We start from the raw sequence: 19,138 nt of genomic DNA on the forward strand, positions 1-19,138 counted from the left end.
TTTCTCTTCCTGTTCCTTTTTCCTGTGTGTGTGATTTTTTAATTTTTTGTTGAATACCTATTTTAGGTAATATAGCCCGTCTGGATAATGATTCTTTTTCTCCCTGTATGTCTTACTATTGTTTGTTTGGTCATTTATTTGTTCAATCACTTTGCCAGACTGATTTTCTGAAGTCTGTTTTTCCAATGGTATACACCCTCAGATGGCCCTGCTCAAACAATTGAAAAGCAAATTCCCCCCACCATTGCCCCATTTTTTTAGCTTTACCTCCTAGGATTGCCACACCTTGGGGCCACATAAACGACTTATTGTACTTAACCTTTTAGCCAGTTATATTTTCACCCTTTCCTTTTGGAGGTGATTGTTGCTTAGAGACTATTTTCCAAGGATATCAGAGGTTATTTTCCAGTCATTTCTTAGAGGGTGTACAATTGAGCTTGTACACAGTCTTTTGACCATTAGTTATGAATGTGATTTTGCTTTGAAATTTGACTTTTGAGGAATTGCCCCTGGGTCAGAGTAACTAATTTTTCAGCCAGTTTTTGATCAGAGGTTGTACTGTAGCCCCTTGAGCTTTATTGATTGATGCATTTGTATTTGGCTTGGGGAGTGCTTTTAGGTAGGTCACAAATCCTGATACAATTTCTCCCCATTGGGTGCAGCCTAGTTCATGTGCACAACATTCTAGAACCCCAGGGATGAGTGTGATCCCAGGAGGGCCCTTCTTGCTGTCTTTCTTTGTTCACTCTTTTAATCTTCTGGCTGTTCAGTTGTTGTACTTGTTTCTCCTTGTAACTATCATTCTTGTCCTAATTGCTAACAAGTCTCCATTGTTCAGTTTTTTCCCTCTGACTTTACTTAAATTGTAGTGAGTACACTGGAAAATAGACTTCAGGTACTCTTTATTAGTTTTCTTTTTTTTTCTTATTTGTTTTTGTTTGACAAATCATAATTGTATATGTTTGCAGAGTACAGTGTGATGTTTTCACACACACGCACACACACAAATTGTGAATTCTCCATTATTTTTGACAACACCCTTAAGCATGAACTCTAAGCCCGTTAAAAAGCAAAGTCTGTCCTCTCAAGTAGAACTGCTGAATTCTTTGGTTCTTACAGTCCCCTTAAGTGTACACCCTCTGCCCTGCTGCTCTGGAACTGGGGATGGGATGAATAGCCTTCTTCTGAAGAGATACTCTTGCTCTACAACAGGGTATTGAGAGAAGGGAAGGATATGATAGCTTCTTGTTTTTTCAGTTTGTTTCTCATAATACGGAACTTTCAACTCTACTAAAAGCTGGGGCAGGGATGATAGGGCCCTAACATTCTTGACTTTTTGTGAGGATGGGGATCTGTGAATGGGAGCTACCAGGTCTGAGTTGGATCAGAGACACTGGCAGCCTGGCCCTCATAGGATGAAACTATAGTCCTAGACTAGAAGCTGAGTTGGAGGGAGCCCTCATCTTCTTGGCCACGCCATCTAGAGTGCACCATTTGTCATAGGGAGCTGTTGGTGTGGGGATGCTGGGAGCAAGTTGTGGCTTAAATGCTACAGACTCTTAGTGTTATTATTGAGATTTAGTAGATTTACTTGGGTAAATTTTTTTTCTGTATGTCGGTAGGACAATTCCAGAGACAACTTGACTGTTTTTCACCTGTGAAATGGTTACTTCTCTGGGGAGATCTCCCATTCTGGATATTTCACTCCCTTTCTTTTTTTAAAAAAAATAAATAAAAATTATCATATTTTTAAGTTTTATGGGCTGGTTAAATAATGATTTTTATTCACTGTCCGCTCTTTGGAAGTTACTGAGGTATTTGAGGCCTCTTTTGCATATTTTCCCCAAATTTTGCCATATAGAATGTTACTGTTTCGGTGTGCTCTATTCTTTTTAAAATTTTTTTGATCATTTGTAGGAAAAAATGCATGCAAAATTCTTCCATTGTAACTGATACTTAGAAATACTTTTATTCAGTGTGTCTAGACAGGTTTTGTTATTATTTGGGATTTTACTTTTTAGAGGTATAAAATGATGTTTGTAATTCAGTTGAGTCTGAATCCTAGTTTTTCTTTTTTCTTTTTTCTTTTTTTTTTTGAGATGGAGTTTCTCTCTTGTTGCCCAGACTAGAGTACAATGGCATGATCTTGGCTCACTGTAACTTCCACCTGCCTGGTTCAAGCGATTCTCCTGCCTCAGCCTCCTGAGTAGCTGGGATTACAGGCACCCACCACCATGCTCGGCTAATTTTTTTTTTTTGGTAATTTTAGTAGAGATGGGGTTTCACCATTTTGGCCAGGCTGGTCTCGAACTCCTGACTGCAGGTGATCCACCCGCCTTGGCTTCCCAAAGTGCTGAGATTACAGGTGTGAGCCACCATGCCCAGCGAATTCTAGTTTTTCAATAGAGGGGTTGAAATCATGTACCTAGTTAGATAATTAGTTTTTTGTTTTGTTTATTTTGTTTTACTGTGTCCTTGTAAATATTGTTGCATGGTGTTATTTGGCACCACAGTGCAGAGTGAATGAAACCATGTGGTTGTACTGAAGTTGGGCTAGGTTATACTTTATTACTATTTATAAATTAATTTCTTTTTTGACATGTATCACCTATCATATGTAGTTAGACATAACTTTTTATATCCTCTACTTGCAGTCTGCTGATTTTATTAATTATACACTGATACTTACAGATTGTTGTTTTTGCAATTCAGTCTTCTGTCACATGACCAGTCATGATTTTGAGCTGTGAAAAGTTAATATTGCCTGTTATTTGCACATGGGAAATGGAAGATGTCAGTCAAAGTTTCTGGGAGTGTTCATTGACTTTGTATCTCTTGGGCATTTCTGACCTACTTAGGTAAAGTATCTTCTTTTGTAGCCTACATATATCAGCTTGGTGGGGCTGAATGACAGGATTCCTCACAGACAGTTGAAATAAATGACCTAAACCTTGCTCATTCATGTAGGGCTGTTCTTTGTCTCTTAGGTCCCAACACCCTATTTCAAACTGTCTTAGATACGATTACTTCCTGCAGAGGGGAAAGATAAACATTGTTTTTACACCCTTCGTACAAGAATCAGTTTTGATGACAAGGTGTTGGGAAGAAGAGGTGTGGTAGATTGTGTCCTGGCCCGTGGCCTCAGTGCCTGGGAAGAGTCTTCCTGTCTTGGAAAGTTTGTGAGACTGATGAAGATAATGCCTTTGTGAATTTTTTTAATAGGACTATTTGTATGTCTTTGTTTATATTTTTCTGTTTGTATTATATGCAAAAATTAGATTCTTGTCCAAAATGAATTCATATTTTGAGTTAAGGTAGGTTAGTTAGTATACCTGATCTTTATTTGTGAAGATAATTGTAAAATTCTGATTCATGTTAAGAACATGTATGATTTTTGTCTTTTTTTTTTTTTTTTTTTTTTTTTACCCCAAGACTTGCTACATTTGTGATGAACAAGGAAGAGAAAGCAAAGCAGCCACTGGTGCTTGCATGACATGTAATAAACATGGATGTCGACAGGCTTTCCATGTAACATGGTAAGAATGTTTCCATTGTTGCACAGAACTGAACTTGGCAAATACCTTGCATAACAATCATAAGTTAAAGACTTAGATACTCAAATATTAATTATGGTAAACTTTATTGGTGTAGTTTCTATGTTAACATTTACTTATTTGTAATAAAGATAATTCTAATAACCAAATGTATTTACCAGAGTGATTTTGCAGTAAGTGGACCCTGGTTCTGATGTCTTATTCTCTGTAAGCTTCAGTTTCATCTTATTTTAAATTTTGATATTGATTACCTATCCTTCAGTTTGTTATTATGATTAAATGAGCTAATCTAGGTAAGCTTAGTGCAGCGTCTGAATACAAGGATTCAGTGAATGATAGTACCTCCTTACCTTCTGTGTCTCAAGTGAGAAGTAGTGTAACCATTGTCATTCTGAATATTACAATGGCGACTTCTCAAAAATTTACTTAAGATATTCTTTCATGCTGGGTGCAGTGGCCCACACCTGTAATTCCAGCACTTTGGGAGGCTGAGGCAGTTGGATCACTGAGGTCAGGAGGTCCAGACCAGCCTGGCCAACATGGCAAAACCCTGTCTCTACTAAAAATACAAAAATTAGCCAGGTGTGGTGGCAGGTGCCTGTAATCCCAGCTACTCAGGAAGCTGAGGCAACAGAATCGCTTGAACCCAGGAGGTGGAATTTGCAGTGAACCAAGATTGCACCATTGCACTCCAGCCTGGAGACAACTAAGACTCTGTCTCAAAAAAAAAAAAAAAAAAAAAAATCCTTTCAGCAACAAATTTCAAGGGCAAAAATTATTTACAACAATATATTTTACATAATAGGTAACAGTTCCAAATAAAAAGGTCAGGAATAATCTGTGCACTTACTAATTTTAAGAATCAGTCTATGCCTCACTGCCAGTGTAGGTACATGCTCATTTCCTGAGTTTTTAGTGTTTGATTATATGAAATCTGTTTTATACTACTATTGTGAAATGGAAAATGGTTTTTGACTTTTATAAATTCTCTTAATGACTGTACCAAATTTCTCAAAGATGAAAGTAGTTTTTGGGGTATGAGGTCTGTATACTAATATAATTTTGGAATGTTAAAAGTGTGAAAGGTCAAATTGAAAAGATGATGATTAGAAACTTCAGCGTTTTGTTTTCAAAAATGAATATTCCAGGCACGGTGGCTTTTGCCTGTAATCCCAGCACTTTGGGAGACCGAGATGGGCAGATTGCCTGAGCTCAGGAGTTCAGAGCCACCCTGGGCAACATGGTAAAACCCCATCTCTACTAAAAATACAAAAAAATTAGCCAGGCGTGGTGAAGCGCTCCTGTAATCCCAGCTACTTGGGAGGCTGAGGTGGGAGAATTGCTTGAGCCTGGGAGGCCGAGGTTGCAGTGAGCTGAGATCGTGCCACTGTACAGAATGAGACTCCATCTCAAAAAAAAAAAAAAAAAAAGAATATTAGCTGGGTGCAGTGGCTAGCCTGTAGTCCCAGCACTTTAGGAGGCCAAGGTGGGAGGGTTGCTTGAGCCCAGGAGTTAGAGAGCAGCCTGGACAACATAGCAAGACACCTCATCTCTATGAAAAATAAAAACAAAATTAGCCAGGTGTGATGGTGTACTCCTGTAGTCCCAGCTATTTGGGAGGCTGAGGTGGGAGGATTGCCTGAGCCCAGGAGGTCAAGGCTGCAGTGAGCTTTCATTGCAGCACTGCACTCCAGCCTGGGTGACAGAACGAAACCCTGTCTCCGAAAAAATAAAATTGTGACATTAGGTTTCATTTTCATTTCTTCCATTGCTTTTGACTGAAAAGCACAATTTATGTTTATCTTGCTTATTGTGCTGTGACTTAAAGCACTTAGAGTCTTGAGTGAATGCATGTTTTCCTTGTAATGTTATGTAATCTGCATCCATGGGCTAAATACCATCACTTTAGCCCTTTAGAGGCATGGCCTTTCCGTTTGTACCTGTGACAGATTGAAAAAATAAAACAAAGTGTTAACTGATGGGGTGGGATTGAGGGGGAAGAGAATGGATCTTAATGTCTATTTGGAGACATAAAACATGTATACATCTTCATCCCAATAGAGATGTATGAAGAGTTTGTTTTAAGCCATAAACATAACTTTAAAAAAAGATCAGTTGCAGGTTGGGATGAAATATACTTGGTCACAGCTAGAATAAAGCTTTTTATTTTCTCATTTTTTTTTTCTTAGGAGTTATATTTTCTCAGAACATGAATGATTGGAAGTAAATTTTATTTGCTTATATATACAGGTACCGTGATTTTAGAATATCAATAATATACTTGACTTTTATTTTCAGCGCTCAGTTTGCCGGACTGCTTTGTGAAGAAGAAGGTAATGGTGCCGATAATGTCCAATACTGTGGCTACTGTAAATACCATTTTAGTAAGCTGGTAAGAATTTGTCTTGGATTTAATGAAGTGATTATGATTAGTGTTGACAATAGAATGACACTTTTATTAAAAAAAGCATGTAACAGTTCCTTTGTCCTTGAGTTTTTGGCTTGAGATTGTGTTTAGCATGTTTTTTATTGGAAGTAAAAAGATCTATTAATAGTAATTTTAAAAGATTTTGCTTCTTTCAGTGTATTTGTAAAAGGTGAATATTCTTAAATACTCTCATTTAGAATAAATATTAATATTAGGCCGGGTGTTGTGGCTCACACCTGTAATCCCAGCCCTTTGGGAGGCGGAGGCGGGCGGATCACCTGAGGTTGGGAATTGGAGACCAGCCTGACCAGCATGGAGAAACGTCGTCTCTACTAAAAATACAAAATTAGCGGGGTGTGCTGGTGCATACCTATAATCCCAGCTACTTGGGACTCTGAGGCAGGAGAATTGCTTGAACCCGGGAGGTGGAGGTTCCAGTGAGCAGAGATCGTGTCATTGCACTCCAGCCTGGGCAACAAGATTGAAACTCCGTCTCAAAAAAAAAAAAAAAAAAAAGAATATATATTAATATTAATAGTGAATGTTGGTATGTTGGTGTACATTTAGTGAAAAAAATTAATCTGTAGGAAACTGTTTATATTTTTAACACCTTTAGTTAATTGGATTTTTGGCACCAATTATACATTTTGTGATTATTGCTTTGTTTCTCATTTTCTGCTTGATTACTATTACCCATTTACTTATTTTCATTTTTATTTACTGGGAAATAGTAAAACTGAAGTAAGGCTCTTTTGTAACTTGCTGAAAAACCTTCAGAAAAATTTATTTAAATACAACTTTGGGAATTCTTTACATTTGGTCACTGCTGTCACACAGGACCATGGTGATTGAGTTAGTAATATTTGATTGGGTGTTACATATTTGTATCCATGTTCCTTTGAAGGGTCAGTATGTCTGATGTCCCAAGTGTCTATTTCTCATTCTTTTTAGTGGTAGATATTCATACACTGAAGATTTAAGGCTTATTTTTCTTTTAGTTTCTGAGTTTTAAATTATTATATTTCCCTTGTGAATGGTGCTATTTCTTTTGAAAATAAATACCACAAAGGGCTCCTGTCTTACGAAATGAGCAGCTTAGGCCTCTTAATATTTTGGTTTTTGTATATGAATTACTTAAGAGTGTGTATCTGTATATCCTTTGATGCTGAATGCTTTGATTTATTTTAATGACTAATAAAAATTTTGAGATTGTAAAATTGAAAATTTTTCTTCCTAGGTGTTACAAGCATAGTGAAATGTTCATTTTCTAAATGAGAGATGATATAAATAAAAAAATGGATTTTGAAGTTTGTGCAAATAGAATTTTCTTATTGCTCATTATAGACTTGATGTTATCCGATTTGATAGTTGGGAAAAATGTCTTTAATAAGATTGTATAATCTTTACATTTGCATGGAATTTAAACTTTTTAATAGTCATTTTTGTCTCGTTTATACCAATTAGATGTGGTACCACCAACTTTTAAGCACCTCAAATAACTCTCACCTTCATACTTAATTATGCAGTGGTACAAGTGTTTTAAACAGAAATGTGTGATGCTTTTTAGTAATGCTTTGAAAAATGCATGAGTCTAATACTGACATTTCCTTTAATTTTTAAATTTTTTTCTTTATATGTTCTATCAAATATAATGTGCAGGGATTATTTATTGAACTGCAGAGATAAATTTTTAGAAAACTGTATACCTTAATACTGATGGTATAAGATTAAAAGTCTTCTTGCTTTTCCTAGTGGCATAAAGTAACACTTCAAATGTTTACTTTTCTATTCTAGTCTTGGCACCCTTTTTTAATATGGCATTTTCTCTTTTTGTTGAAACTTTTTATTTTTAAGCTGATGTTGAAAATATATAGTAGCTTATTTAAAAATAGATGATCTATTTTCACACATTTTAATTAATTTACAAAAATATGGCATTAATGTTTAGATATTCTTTTATAATGCAATGGATAATATATGAATGGTGTCTAAACTGGATTATATAGATTGAAATAGACTTTAAAAAATTTCAGTAGACATTAAAAATACTTCATAGTTGAATTGGTTTAAGCCTAACACAAAGATTATTTTAAAAAGTTTTATATACATATACATATATGTATATATATTTTCTTTTTTAGAAAAAGAGCAAACGGGGATCTAATAGGTCATATGATCAAAGTTTAAGTGATTCTTCCTCTCACTCTCAGGATAAACATCATGAGAAAGAGAAAAAAGTAAGTGGATTTGTTGTTGCTAAATTTGTAGCACATTTACTTAATAGAATTTTTTTTTTTTTGCCTTTTTAGATAAAATACGTTCTTGATAGTTAAATGGAAACATTGAAATATAGAAACATTTTGACTAATGAGTATTTAATGAAAGGATAGGTTTAATGCCATATTTGTGAATATGGTTTTACCCATTGCAACTGAAAATTTAGATTATAGCTTTATTGAAAGCATGAGAGAGATTTCTTGCATGTGTTACTGTGGTCATCTTGTGAAATCTTTAGGTGACTTCAGCAATAATAGTTTGTTGCTATATATTATTAACTGATTACTTCACCTGTAAGTAATTATCAGCTTTTTTCCTTTATAATAGAACAGTTTTGAAGTTCTATATATTCTTGGCTATTTTTTCTTTTTCAGTGGTGCTAATGGTTTGTTTTTTCCAGTGGCTAAATGTCATATCTTTTGTTTGAGAATATTTTGTCTTTTAATTAAAACACTAAAAGCTTGCCTAAATACTAATCTGTCTTTTTCTGACTTGCCTGTTTTCCTGCTTACATTTTTACTTGCTTTATAGGAAATACTTTTTAATAAACTAAAAAATAATACTGGAAAATCATTTGTACTTAATTTGTTCTTTAAGAACATATTGCCATTAGCTGAGCATGGTGGTGGATGCCTGTAGTCCCAACTACCCAGGAGGCTGAGGTGAGAGGATCGCTTGAGTGGAGGCTATAGGGTGCTGGGATTGTGCCAGTGCATACCAGCTTGGGTGACAGAGTGAGACCCCTGTCTCTTTAAAAAAAATCTATTATGAATTGTTTTTAAGGAAGTGAAGATAAAAAGGACATTGTCAATTGGAAAAGAATATTTTTCTTAGAAAGTTGGTATATGCTAGTTTTAGAAATATTTCTGCAGACTGTATTTAAAATTTAGATCCTGTGTCTTTTTCATATTTGTAGATATGATTTGGTAAATACCAACAAATAATTGTTTAAAAACATTTTGGGGTGGGCATGGTGGCCCAAGCCTGTAAGCCCAGCACTTTGGGAGGCTGAGGGAGGTGGAGGAGTTCGAGACCAGCCTGGCCAACATGGTGAAACTGTGTCTCTACTAAAAATATGGAAAAAAAAAAAAAAAAAATTATCCGGGCATGGTGGTGGTTGTTTGTAATCCCAGCTACTCGGGAGGCTGAGGCAGGAGAATCGCTTGAACCTCAGAGGCAGAGATTGCAGTGAGCTGAGATCGTTTCTCTGCACTCCAGCCTGGGCGACAGAGCGAGACTGTGTCTCAAAAGAAAAAAAAAAAAGAAAACAAACATTTTGGTTTGACTTTGTGCCTTTTCTTGAGTTAAACATTTAAAAAACGTAAGTAGTTTTGAGAGTAAATTATCTATTATGAGTGAAATAATTATAACTTTAGGGTCATTGTTAGGCATTTATTTATTTGGAGACACAGTCCCACCCTGTCGCCCAGGCTGGAGTGCAGTGGTGTGATCTCAAGTTACCACAACCTCTGCCTCCTGGGTTCAAAGGATTCTCGTGCCTCAGCCTCCCTAGTAGCTCTGTTGCCCAGACTGGAGTGCAGTGGCGTGATCTCGCATTATTACAACCTCTGTCGCTTGGGTTCAAGCGATTGTCATGCCTCATCCTCCCTAGTAGCTGGGATTACAGGCACATGCCACCATGCCTGGCTAATTTATTTGCATTTTTAGTAGAGACGGGGTTTCACTATGTTGTCCAGGCTGGTCTCCAACTCCTGGCCTCATGCGATCCGCCTGCCTTGGCCTCCCAAAGTGCTGGGATTACAGGCGTGAGCCACCGTGCCTGGTGACATACCTACATACATACATACACGCACATAAGCACACATACACACACATACACACACTTTTTTTTAGCTCTCAAGTAGCAAGTAAACATATATATCTTGATTTCTTTTTGAAGTGGTTTTGTTATAAAGTGACGATAGTAGGAGCCTGTCTTTTTTATTGTTGATTAGATTGCTGATAAAAAATAGCGGGGTTGGTTTAATTAGCAGTGTTAGTAATAAGCACCATGAAAGTTTATTTAAGCTTTTTAAGCCATCCACTAGGGATTCTTACGCAGGACTCATTATAAATTGTGAAGAGGGAAACATTACTATTAATGGTCTTCTGTTCTGCCATTTCATGCATATTATCTTGTTTAAAAAGCACTTACTATATGATCGTATTTAAGATATGCCCTGTCATGTTATTTGAAGGACAGTTATTAAATATGGTATGGTATTGAGTGAGTATAGTGCTGATGACTACGTGTATAAATCTTTTTTTGCTCTGGGAATGAATTAAATTTTGTATTTTAAGAACTTTTTGTGGTCGTCGGGTGGGTGCTAGATTAAAAAACATTGGTTTAGTCAAACTTGTTTAGCTTTAATATTTAGAAGTATGTAAATACTATTTGGATTTTACTTTTGGCATATATAAGTTTAACATAACTTGATTTTTTTGCTGTCAAACTTGAATCTATTTTTACATTTTGTTTTTAACAACAGATTTACTGGTCGGCTATAAAGTAGGCACACTGTAAATGAAGTAAACATACTATAAGTTTATTGTTAGACATGCTTGCTTGGCTTGGGAATATTTGGGAAAGGACTTTAAAAATATGGGATGATTATAATGATATAAGTGATACTATAGTTAAAAGATTGAGTGTTACAGACTGTCAGACTATCTTTTTATCCTTCTCTCCTTACCTCTTTTAAGCTTTTTTTTTTTTTTTTCCTCACTTAGGCTGGAGTGTCGCCTAGGCTGGCACTCTTGTTGCCTAGGCTGGAGTGCAGTGGTGCAATCTTGGCTCACTGCAACCTCCATCTCCCGGGTTCAAGCGATTCTCCTGCCTCAGCCTCCTGAGTAGCTGGGATTACAGGTGCACACTACCACACCCAGCTAATTTTTGTATTTTTTAGTAGATATGGGGTTTCACCATGTTGGTCAGGCTGGTCTCGAACTCCTGACCTCATGATCCACCCACCTCAGCCTCCCAAAGTGCTGGGATTACAGGCGTGAGCCACTGCACCTGGCCCCTCTTTTAAGATATTTTATGTTCAGTACAGTTGTCTTGAAAATATGCCCAGTATGTTTTTAGTGTTGCATTTGAAAGGTAATGCTCATAATCCAGTCAGACATTAGTATTTTTAAAACAGACAGTTCCCAACTTGAAATGGTTTGAATTACGGTTTTTAGACTTTACAGTGGTATGAAAATAATACGCATTTATTGTGCTTCTTGATTTACCATGGAGTTATGTCAGGATAAACTTTTTGTGAGTTGAAAATACTGTGAGTTGAAAGCACATTTTTAACAGGAAATTTTCAACGTATGATGGGTTTATTGGGAGTAGCTGCATTGTAAGGTGAGGAGCATCTGTGTTGTATATTATGAGCTAAATTTTGGTGATACATTTCGTAAGATACACATTGAACCACTTTGTGAATTTTTATCTTTTATCTGCCTTCATTCTGGCACCTATTTTTCTTTTTTTTAATTTACAATTTTAAGATTGTTTGTTTATTTATTTATTGAGATGGAGTCTTGCTTTTGTCGCCCAGGCTGGAGTGCAATGGCTTGATCTTGGCTCCCTGCAACCTCCGTCTCCCTGGTTCAAGCGATTCTCCTGCCTCAGCCTCCTGAGTAGCTGGGATTACAGGCCCCTGCCACCACGCCCGGCTAATTTTCTGTATTTTTAGTAGAGACGGGGTTTGGCCAGGCTGGTCTGGAACTCCTGACCTCAGGTGATCCACCCGCCTTGGCCTTCTTGAAGTACTGGGGTTACAGGTGTGAGCCACCATACCCTGCCAAGGAATTTTTTTTTTTTTGAGATGGAGTCTTGCCCAGTCGCCGAGGCTGGAGTGCAGTGGCTCAATCTCAGCTCACTGCAAGCTCTGCCTCCCGGGTTCACACCATTCTCTTGTCTCAGCCTTCTGAGTAGCTGGGACTACACAGGCGCCCGCCACCATGCCCAGCTAATTTTTTTTTTTTTTTTTTTTTTTTTCGTAGAGACAGGGTTTCACCGTGTTAGCCAGGATGGTCTCCATCTGCTGACCTCGTGATCCCCCCTTCCCCCCTCTTTTTTTTTTTTTTTTTTTTTTGAGACGGAGTCTCGCTCTGTCGCCCAGGCTGGAGTGCAGTGGCGAGATCTCGGCTCACCGCAAGCTCCGCCTCCCGGATTTACGCCATTCTCCTGCCTCAGCCTCCTGGGTAGCTGGGACTATAGGCGCCCGCCACCACGCCTGGCTAATTTTTTTGTGTTTTTAGTAGAGACGGAGTTTCACTGTGTTAGCCAGGGTGGTCTTGATCTCCTGACCTCATGATCCACCCGCCTCAGCCTCCCAAAGTGTTGGGATTACATGAGCCACCACGCCCAGCCAAGAATTTAATTTTTAAAAAGGAGGTGAGCGAGGGGTGCCTGCTGTGTTGGACGACCCCTTCTCTCCCCCCCCGGCCCCCGCCATCTCAACTGGTGCCACAAGGGAGATGGCAGAGGCAGGGAGGTTGAGTGTGATTCCACACCCCTGCCTCATGTACTGCCCATGGGGGTAAACGAGAGATGAGAGGCCCGCAGGGCAAAAGAACACCAGTTTCGTTTTCCATGAATGTGGGTCCCTTTTCTGTCGTGCCTCAGGCCTGGTCCACCACATTGATCCTGGCATCTGTTTCTCTTTGTGTATTTAAAAATACTATTTATTGAAGTATAAATAAGTGATATTGTTATTTTATATTTAATATTAAATACTGTGGTATCCAAATTATTTAAAAATGAAATAAACAACAACTTTTAACATAATTTCATATGGTTATAGAAAAAATTTAAAAATATATAGCCTTTGCTTTGCAGAGAAGTGCTGTGTGATTCAAGCTGTATTAGCACTGGTTAGATACTACCTATAGTGCGAGCAAGGGGAGAAGAAAAGTTAATGGTGAAATATGGCTTTGAATAAGGAAGGGATACTTTGTTTTTTCTTGTTTCTTTCTTTTTTCTTTTTTTTTTGAGATGAAGTATCGCTCTGTGGCCCAGGCTGGAGTGCAGTGGCACTGCAATAGTTCACTGTAGCCTTGATCTCTGGGGCTCAAGGGATCCTCCTCCCTCAGCCTCCTGAGTAGCTGGGACTGCAAGCATGTGCCACCATGCCTGGCCAATTTTTTTTTTTTTTTAATTTGTAGAGAGGAGGTCTCCCTATGTTGCCTAGGCTTGTCTCTAATGCCTGCATAGAAGCCATCCTGCTTTGGCCTCCCAAAGTGCTGGGATTACAGGCGTGAGCCACCACCCAGGCTGATTTAAAGGATAGTTTCTGCAAAAATTGAAAATTTGGTATATATTTTAAAAGGAACCAGAGTATATATTTGAAATTAATTAAAGCCATGTCTGTCAGGGTTAAATTCAGTCACTAAGAGTTCAAATTGTGGATTATTATTTCAGTAGAATGTCTTCTAATATTTATTATGCCTGTTAATGTTAGTTGATATTGATTAGTAAAAGGAAAGCGTACTGTTGTTCTATAATTACACTTTTGACAACAATCATGTGGGTTTTTTCCTACACCAATTAATCACCCAATTCTCTGTGGACACCAACTGGGTGTCCTACAATTCAGTTCTGATATTACCTAGACTTAGTGCAGATTCCATAGATACTGGGTCCCATGAGACTGCCTCCATTTCAGTGGCCAGTTGTGAGTCCCAGATTGTCGTCTGTACTTTTGACCAGCTGGTTATGAATTAGGGATTCCACACAACCTTTTCCTTAGATTAGGTAATTTGCTACAGTAGCTCACAGAACTCCAGAACACTATTTATTATTATTTATTGTGAAGGATACAGCTCAGGAACAGCTGGATGGAAGAGACACATAGGACAAGTTATGGGGAGGTAGGTAGAGCTTCCATGCCATCTCCAGTTGCTCCACCCACACAGCATCTCATTGTGTTCACTGACCAGGAACCTCTCAGAACTTCAATGTTAAGATTTTTTGTGGAGATTTCCCATTATGTAGGCACAATTTATTAAATGTTTGGTCATTGGTGATTGAATTCAACCTCCAGCCCTTCACCCCTCCACAGAGGTACTAGGGTCCAGAGCTTAAAGTTCCAAATCTCTGATCACATGGTTGGTTCCTCTGGTGACCAGCATCTATCCTCCAAGATTTACCTTATTAGTGTAAACTCAAGTGTGCTTGAAAGGGGCTTATGATCACTAGGGGAATTCAAAGAGTTTTACAAGCTCTGTGCCAGGAATCTGAGAATAAGACCAACTATTATAACAAAAAATGCTCTTACCACCCCATCACTCAGGACGTCAAAGGGTTTTTAGAAGTTCTGTGCCAGAAACTGGGGGCGGAGATCAATTACACACACAAAGACACACACACACGCACACACAAAATATATGTCACAACTGTAAAACAGAATTGTATTTTCCTTCAGTAACACAAGTGATACATAGAATGCACAGTTGATTTGACTGTGGTCAAAATCACTAGGAATGATCTTTAGTAAGGGAGTTATTGCTGTCAAAGGACTTTGTTAGTTTTTTCTAATTCTTTTTATACCTGTTAGAAAGTTTTAAAAGCACCAACCTCACTTCTACCCCACTCAATTTGAAATGTTTTAGAAAGCCCTCTAAGAATTGTGAAGCTGTGTTTTCATGGAGAGTTTAAATGACTTGTTCAGAGGTCAATGATTTGCAGTAACTCATAGTGGTTAGAAGAAAATGGAGTTGTGTTGACTTTTAATCTATGGTTCTTTTTTTTTTTTGAATAGATTTTTTAGTTTTATTGAAATCGTACATGAACAAGAAATTGAAAATACAATCATATCAAAGAACAAATTGTCATGGCTTTTGATGTTTAAGCCAAACAAATTTTGTAGGGCAGATTTCAAAATTGCGTGAAGTTACAACAATTTAAAAACACAGTTAACCTACTTCTAAAAATGCAAAACACAATCATAGGTTATTTTCGGTACAAGAAAACTTAAATGTGTTTGCTTTAATTTCTTAAAACTACTAAGACATAGCACTAGCTTATATTTTTATTTACAGTGTACTTCATACTTCTACGTAATTTATCCTAGATCCAAAAAAATGAAACTCTTCGAAAGCGAAGGTTCTGCAAAATCATGACTTAACAGTGTGCTCAGTTTGTTTTGAAGCTAAAATGAAGCCTGAAATGATAAAAACATTATAACTCCCAGAATAAGAGAACTCTGTAAGCCTAATAATGTCCAAGAGCATTTATGAAAAGAGGAAAAATAAACGTACTTGAATATATACACAATAGTGATGTATTCAGCCCAATACAAATGGCAGCAAATTGCTACTTAAAGATGAAACAGTTAAGCAAAAAATTTTTTGAAGAATGTAGATCTAGAGCCAGTCGTATCTTGCCATTATCATTTTCAAGCACTTACTTGTCTACTTCCACTGTTGCCCATGAGTATCCTGATAAAATTCCTGGTTGTCATTATTGTAACCATAGTTACCAGAATAGTCACCACCTTGCTGAAGTGGCTGCTGAGCGATGGGTTGAGAGACCCAGTTCTGCTGGTTGGTCTGACGATGCTTGGAATCAGGTTGGTTGTAAGCATCTGCCTTCGCTTGCCTCCTACATTGCCTCCTGATTGCCCCAAGATCCACGGGAACCGCAGCCATGGCCTCTCTGCTGTTGTGCAGGACCCCCTCTGCCACCCCTAGAGCCTCTTGGTGGTCCCAAAGGTGCCCCCCTTTGTTAATAGCCAGCTCTACCTCTTGGAGGTGGTGCTCCCCTCCCCCTTGGTGGTGGTGGAGCACCCTGCCCTCCCCTTCCTCCTCTTTCTGTTACTGCATAGCCATCATCATAGCCGTAGTAGGGAGTTTTCATAACCTCCATGATAGTTGTGATAATAATAACCATAGTAATCTTCATGCCATAGTGATCTGGAGGGTAGCCATATCCACCTCTCCCCCACCCTCTAATCGGAGGCAGCATGTGAGGAGGAGGGTGTAGTGATAATCTTCATATGCAGTGCTTCTGGAGGCCTGTCTAGCAGCTTGGCGCTCTTTCCTTTTCTTGTCTGGTGGCTTGGCTAAGACTATTTCAAGTTCTTCCCCTTCTATTTCTTTGCCATTCATTTCATCCATAGCCTTAACGACTGCTCCTCTGTCTTCAGAATGAACAAATTCATAATCTTTCAACTTTTTTACTCTTTGAAGTTCTCCAAATTCAGAAAATGACTTTTCCAATATTTCGTCTGTGCCCATATTTCTCACAAACAATACTTTTACCTTAGCTATGACTTCTGGATCTGGTTCTTCACAGGGTCAGTCCATTCAGCTGTAACTGCATTTCCCCATACTTTTACTTTTCCACTCATGAGCCAGCATCTGGCTTGTGATCCTCATATTCCAGGAAGCAGAACTCCCATTTCTTCTTTTTGTCATCAGGTTGATGATAGAGAATAACGTCCACCGAACCCTCTGTGACTTTACTGAATTCTTCCAGAATATTTTCTTTAGTGTTATTCTTCAGAATGGATCCAACAAAAAGTCTGTTGTTTGCCACAGAAATGCACACTCCATGTTGTTTACCAAAGGGCAAATTTCATAGCTGTCACAGTTTCACAGCTTCCTGTGCAGCTTCCTTTCCACAGAAAGTGATAAATGCATACCCTCTATTCTGACCAGACAGTGGATCTATCATAAGACATAGATCCCAAATGGGACTGGCCTTCTCAAAAAGGGGCACCAACTCATCCTCATATAAATCTCTTGGTATTTTACCTATAAATACCTTTGTTCCAATTCTAGGTTGCACGCCAGAGTATACACTGTTTGATGGAGGCCCACCATACTTCCTCTGTTCTGTGGTTACATTCAGAGTATAACCAGTTCTCTCAAGCAAGGCCTTGATCTTTGCTTCATCAGGTCCCTTTGTGAACTCTTGCACCTAGCTCCCCTGTTTCTCTCTCTGCCTATAGGTCTTCATAACTCCACATAAAAATGCACTTTTGTTCTAAACATGTGATAAGTCACTTTCCTTGAACTGCTGTAGTACAGACAGAGCTCCTTCATTAAATTCCCTGAGAGCATCAATTGCTCTTTCATCAAGATCGATACAAGCTGTCAATCCAGGGCAAAGCTGGGGCAGATGTCTAGGCCCGTGAGAATCAGCACAAGGCACTTTGAAAATTACTAGAAATCACGTGTGCATGCTACCCTCCAAGTCTATGATTCTTATGTTTACATGGCAAAGAAGCTGAAGGGGAAACAGGTACACATGTGCAGAATGGGAGACCAAACATGAGAGGCAGCCTTCTAATCTATTCCTGCAAGAATCAACCCAGCCTCACGAAAGCTGCATTAATACATTCATGAGGATAGTCCCGTAACCCAAATGCCTCTTAAAGGCCCCATCAGCTCTCAATACTATCACTTTGGCAAATTTCAACGTGAGTTTTGGCAGGAACACACCACACTTAAACCATAGAATAGGATTACTCGTCTCTTTGAAGAGAGCTAGACTACTTTCTTCTGTGGCCCTCAGAGGAATAAAACTCTCAGTCAAATCATTGGAATGACTTTTCTATGTCTTTGTAAAAGTTTTCTAGCATTGAGTGTTACCTGGTACCTCTGTCCTTTTTGTGTACTTTCCTTTTGGAATCTTGCGCTCAAGTTGAACCTTTCAGAGTCTATTTATGTGAAGAGTTAAGAGAGGACAGGTCTTTTCAGGAACATCAGTTTAGAATGTGAGGGTAGGTTGGGTGAGACTGAAGAGTGTGGTAAGATGAGACTAGCTAAGAAGAGGCCAGTTTATGAAGAATTTATAAGGAGTTTTAGACTTCATTCTTGGGCGTTGAGCCAGACAGCCAGTAGGATTAATTTTTTTTTAACTTTTCATTTTTCAATAATTTCAAAGTTAAAGTTGCAAAAATACTACAAATAATAATGCTATACTACTCACTCATTCCAAAAATGTGAACGTTTTACCATATTAATGTTACCATGTCCTTCCCTCTACCCTCTTTTGCTGGCTTTCTTTCTCCTCTACTCTCTATAGAATCTTTCTGAACCATTGCAGGGTAAATTACAAATACAATGCCTCTTTAACCCAAGTACTGTAGTGTATAGTTTTAAAGGGAATTTCCTAAACAAAGTATAGTGATCAAAATCAATAAATTAATATTGTTACAGATTATTATCTAATCTACAGATCATATTCAGATTGCACCCGCTGATGTCATCTACACCAAAGGGGGAAACCTTTTACTCTTCCAGGTCCAGGATCCAATCCAATCACAAGTTGCATTTAGCTGTCATGTCTATTCAGTATTTCCCAGTTTGGAATATGTCCTCATTCATTGTTTTTTATGACCTTGACATCTCTTAAAGTCCTATTTCAGGTTATCTGAGGTATTGCTTTCTGTCTTTCTTAGGTCGTAACAAAGGAGTTTACAGCCATACTCTTGTTTTAATCTTCATACAGCTGTTTTCTAACAGTGGCCGAGATTTTCTCTGGGAGCCATTCTTTGATTTTAGCGTTGTTTGCTATCTGGAGAGACTGGGAATTTTTAAAACCAGCAAGGCTTGGTTCTTTTTTTGTCAATAGTCTTTCCATTAGCTTATTTCTGTACTCCTGCTTTTTACTATAAACAGTAAGAAGGAGTTAGACTGCATCTCCCACAGAATACCTAGAAATCTCCATGTTAAATTATGCAACTCGTTAAATACATTTTCTGTTTTTCATGTTACCACAGGCAATGTTGTGCCTAAACTTTCAGTTACTAATTATGAAGTATTCAGCTTCTTCCAATTTTCAGTTACCTTTTTCTCACTTTCATTTAAAGCCCTTAGTAGCAGCCTCCTAAGGACCATGAGGCTTCTAGTGACAGTGTCTTCATTGCTCATCAAG

The 19,138-nt window shown here is 38.1% G+C and overlaps 1 protein-coding gene and 1 pseudogene across 16 annotated transcripts in view; one reads left to right on the top strand and one right to left on the bottom strand.

Moving 5' to 3' along the window:
• The window catches only part of LOC103237988 (protein AF-10), a 212,535-nt gene that overhangs the window by 79,942 nt on the left and 113,455 nt on the right, over window positions 1-19,138 (top strand). For 15 of the 16 annotated variants that reach the window (XM_073018774.1, XM_008002463.3, XM_073018776.1 and 12 more), the window contains 3 exons: window positions 3,433-3,536; window positions 5,853-5,946; window positions 8,124-8,219. In XM_073018774.1, coding sequence (XP_072874875.1) covers window positions 3,433-3,536; window positions 5,853-5,946; window positions 8,124-8,219 — 294 coding nt within the window. The remainder of the gene's footprint in view (window positions 1-3,432; window positions 3,537-5,852; window positions 5,947-8,123; window positions 8,220-19,138) is intronic. The other variant, XM_008002468.3, reaches the window with a different exon arrangement.
• LOC103237987 (heterogeneous nuclear ribonucleoprotein R pseudogene) lies at window positions 15,625-17,501 on the bottom strand (annotated as a pseudogene).

The sequence above is a fragment of the Chlorocebus sabaeus genome, chromosome 9, assembly GCF_047675955.1.
Source record: "Chlorocebus sabaeus isolate Y175 chromosome 9, mChlSab1.0.hap1, whole genome shotgun sequence".
Lineage (NCBI taxonomy): Eukaryota > Metazoa > Chordata > Mammalia > Primates > Cercopithecidae > Chlorocebus > Chlorocebus sabaeus.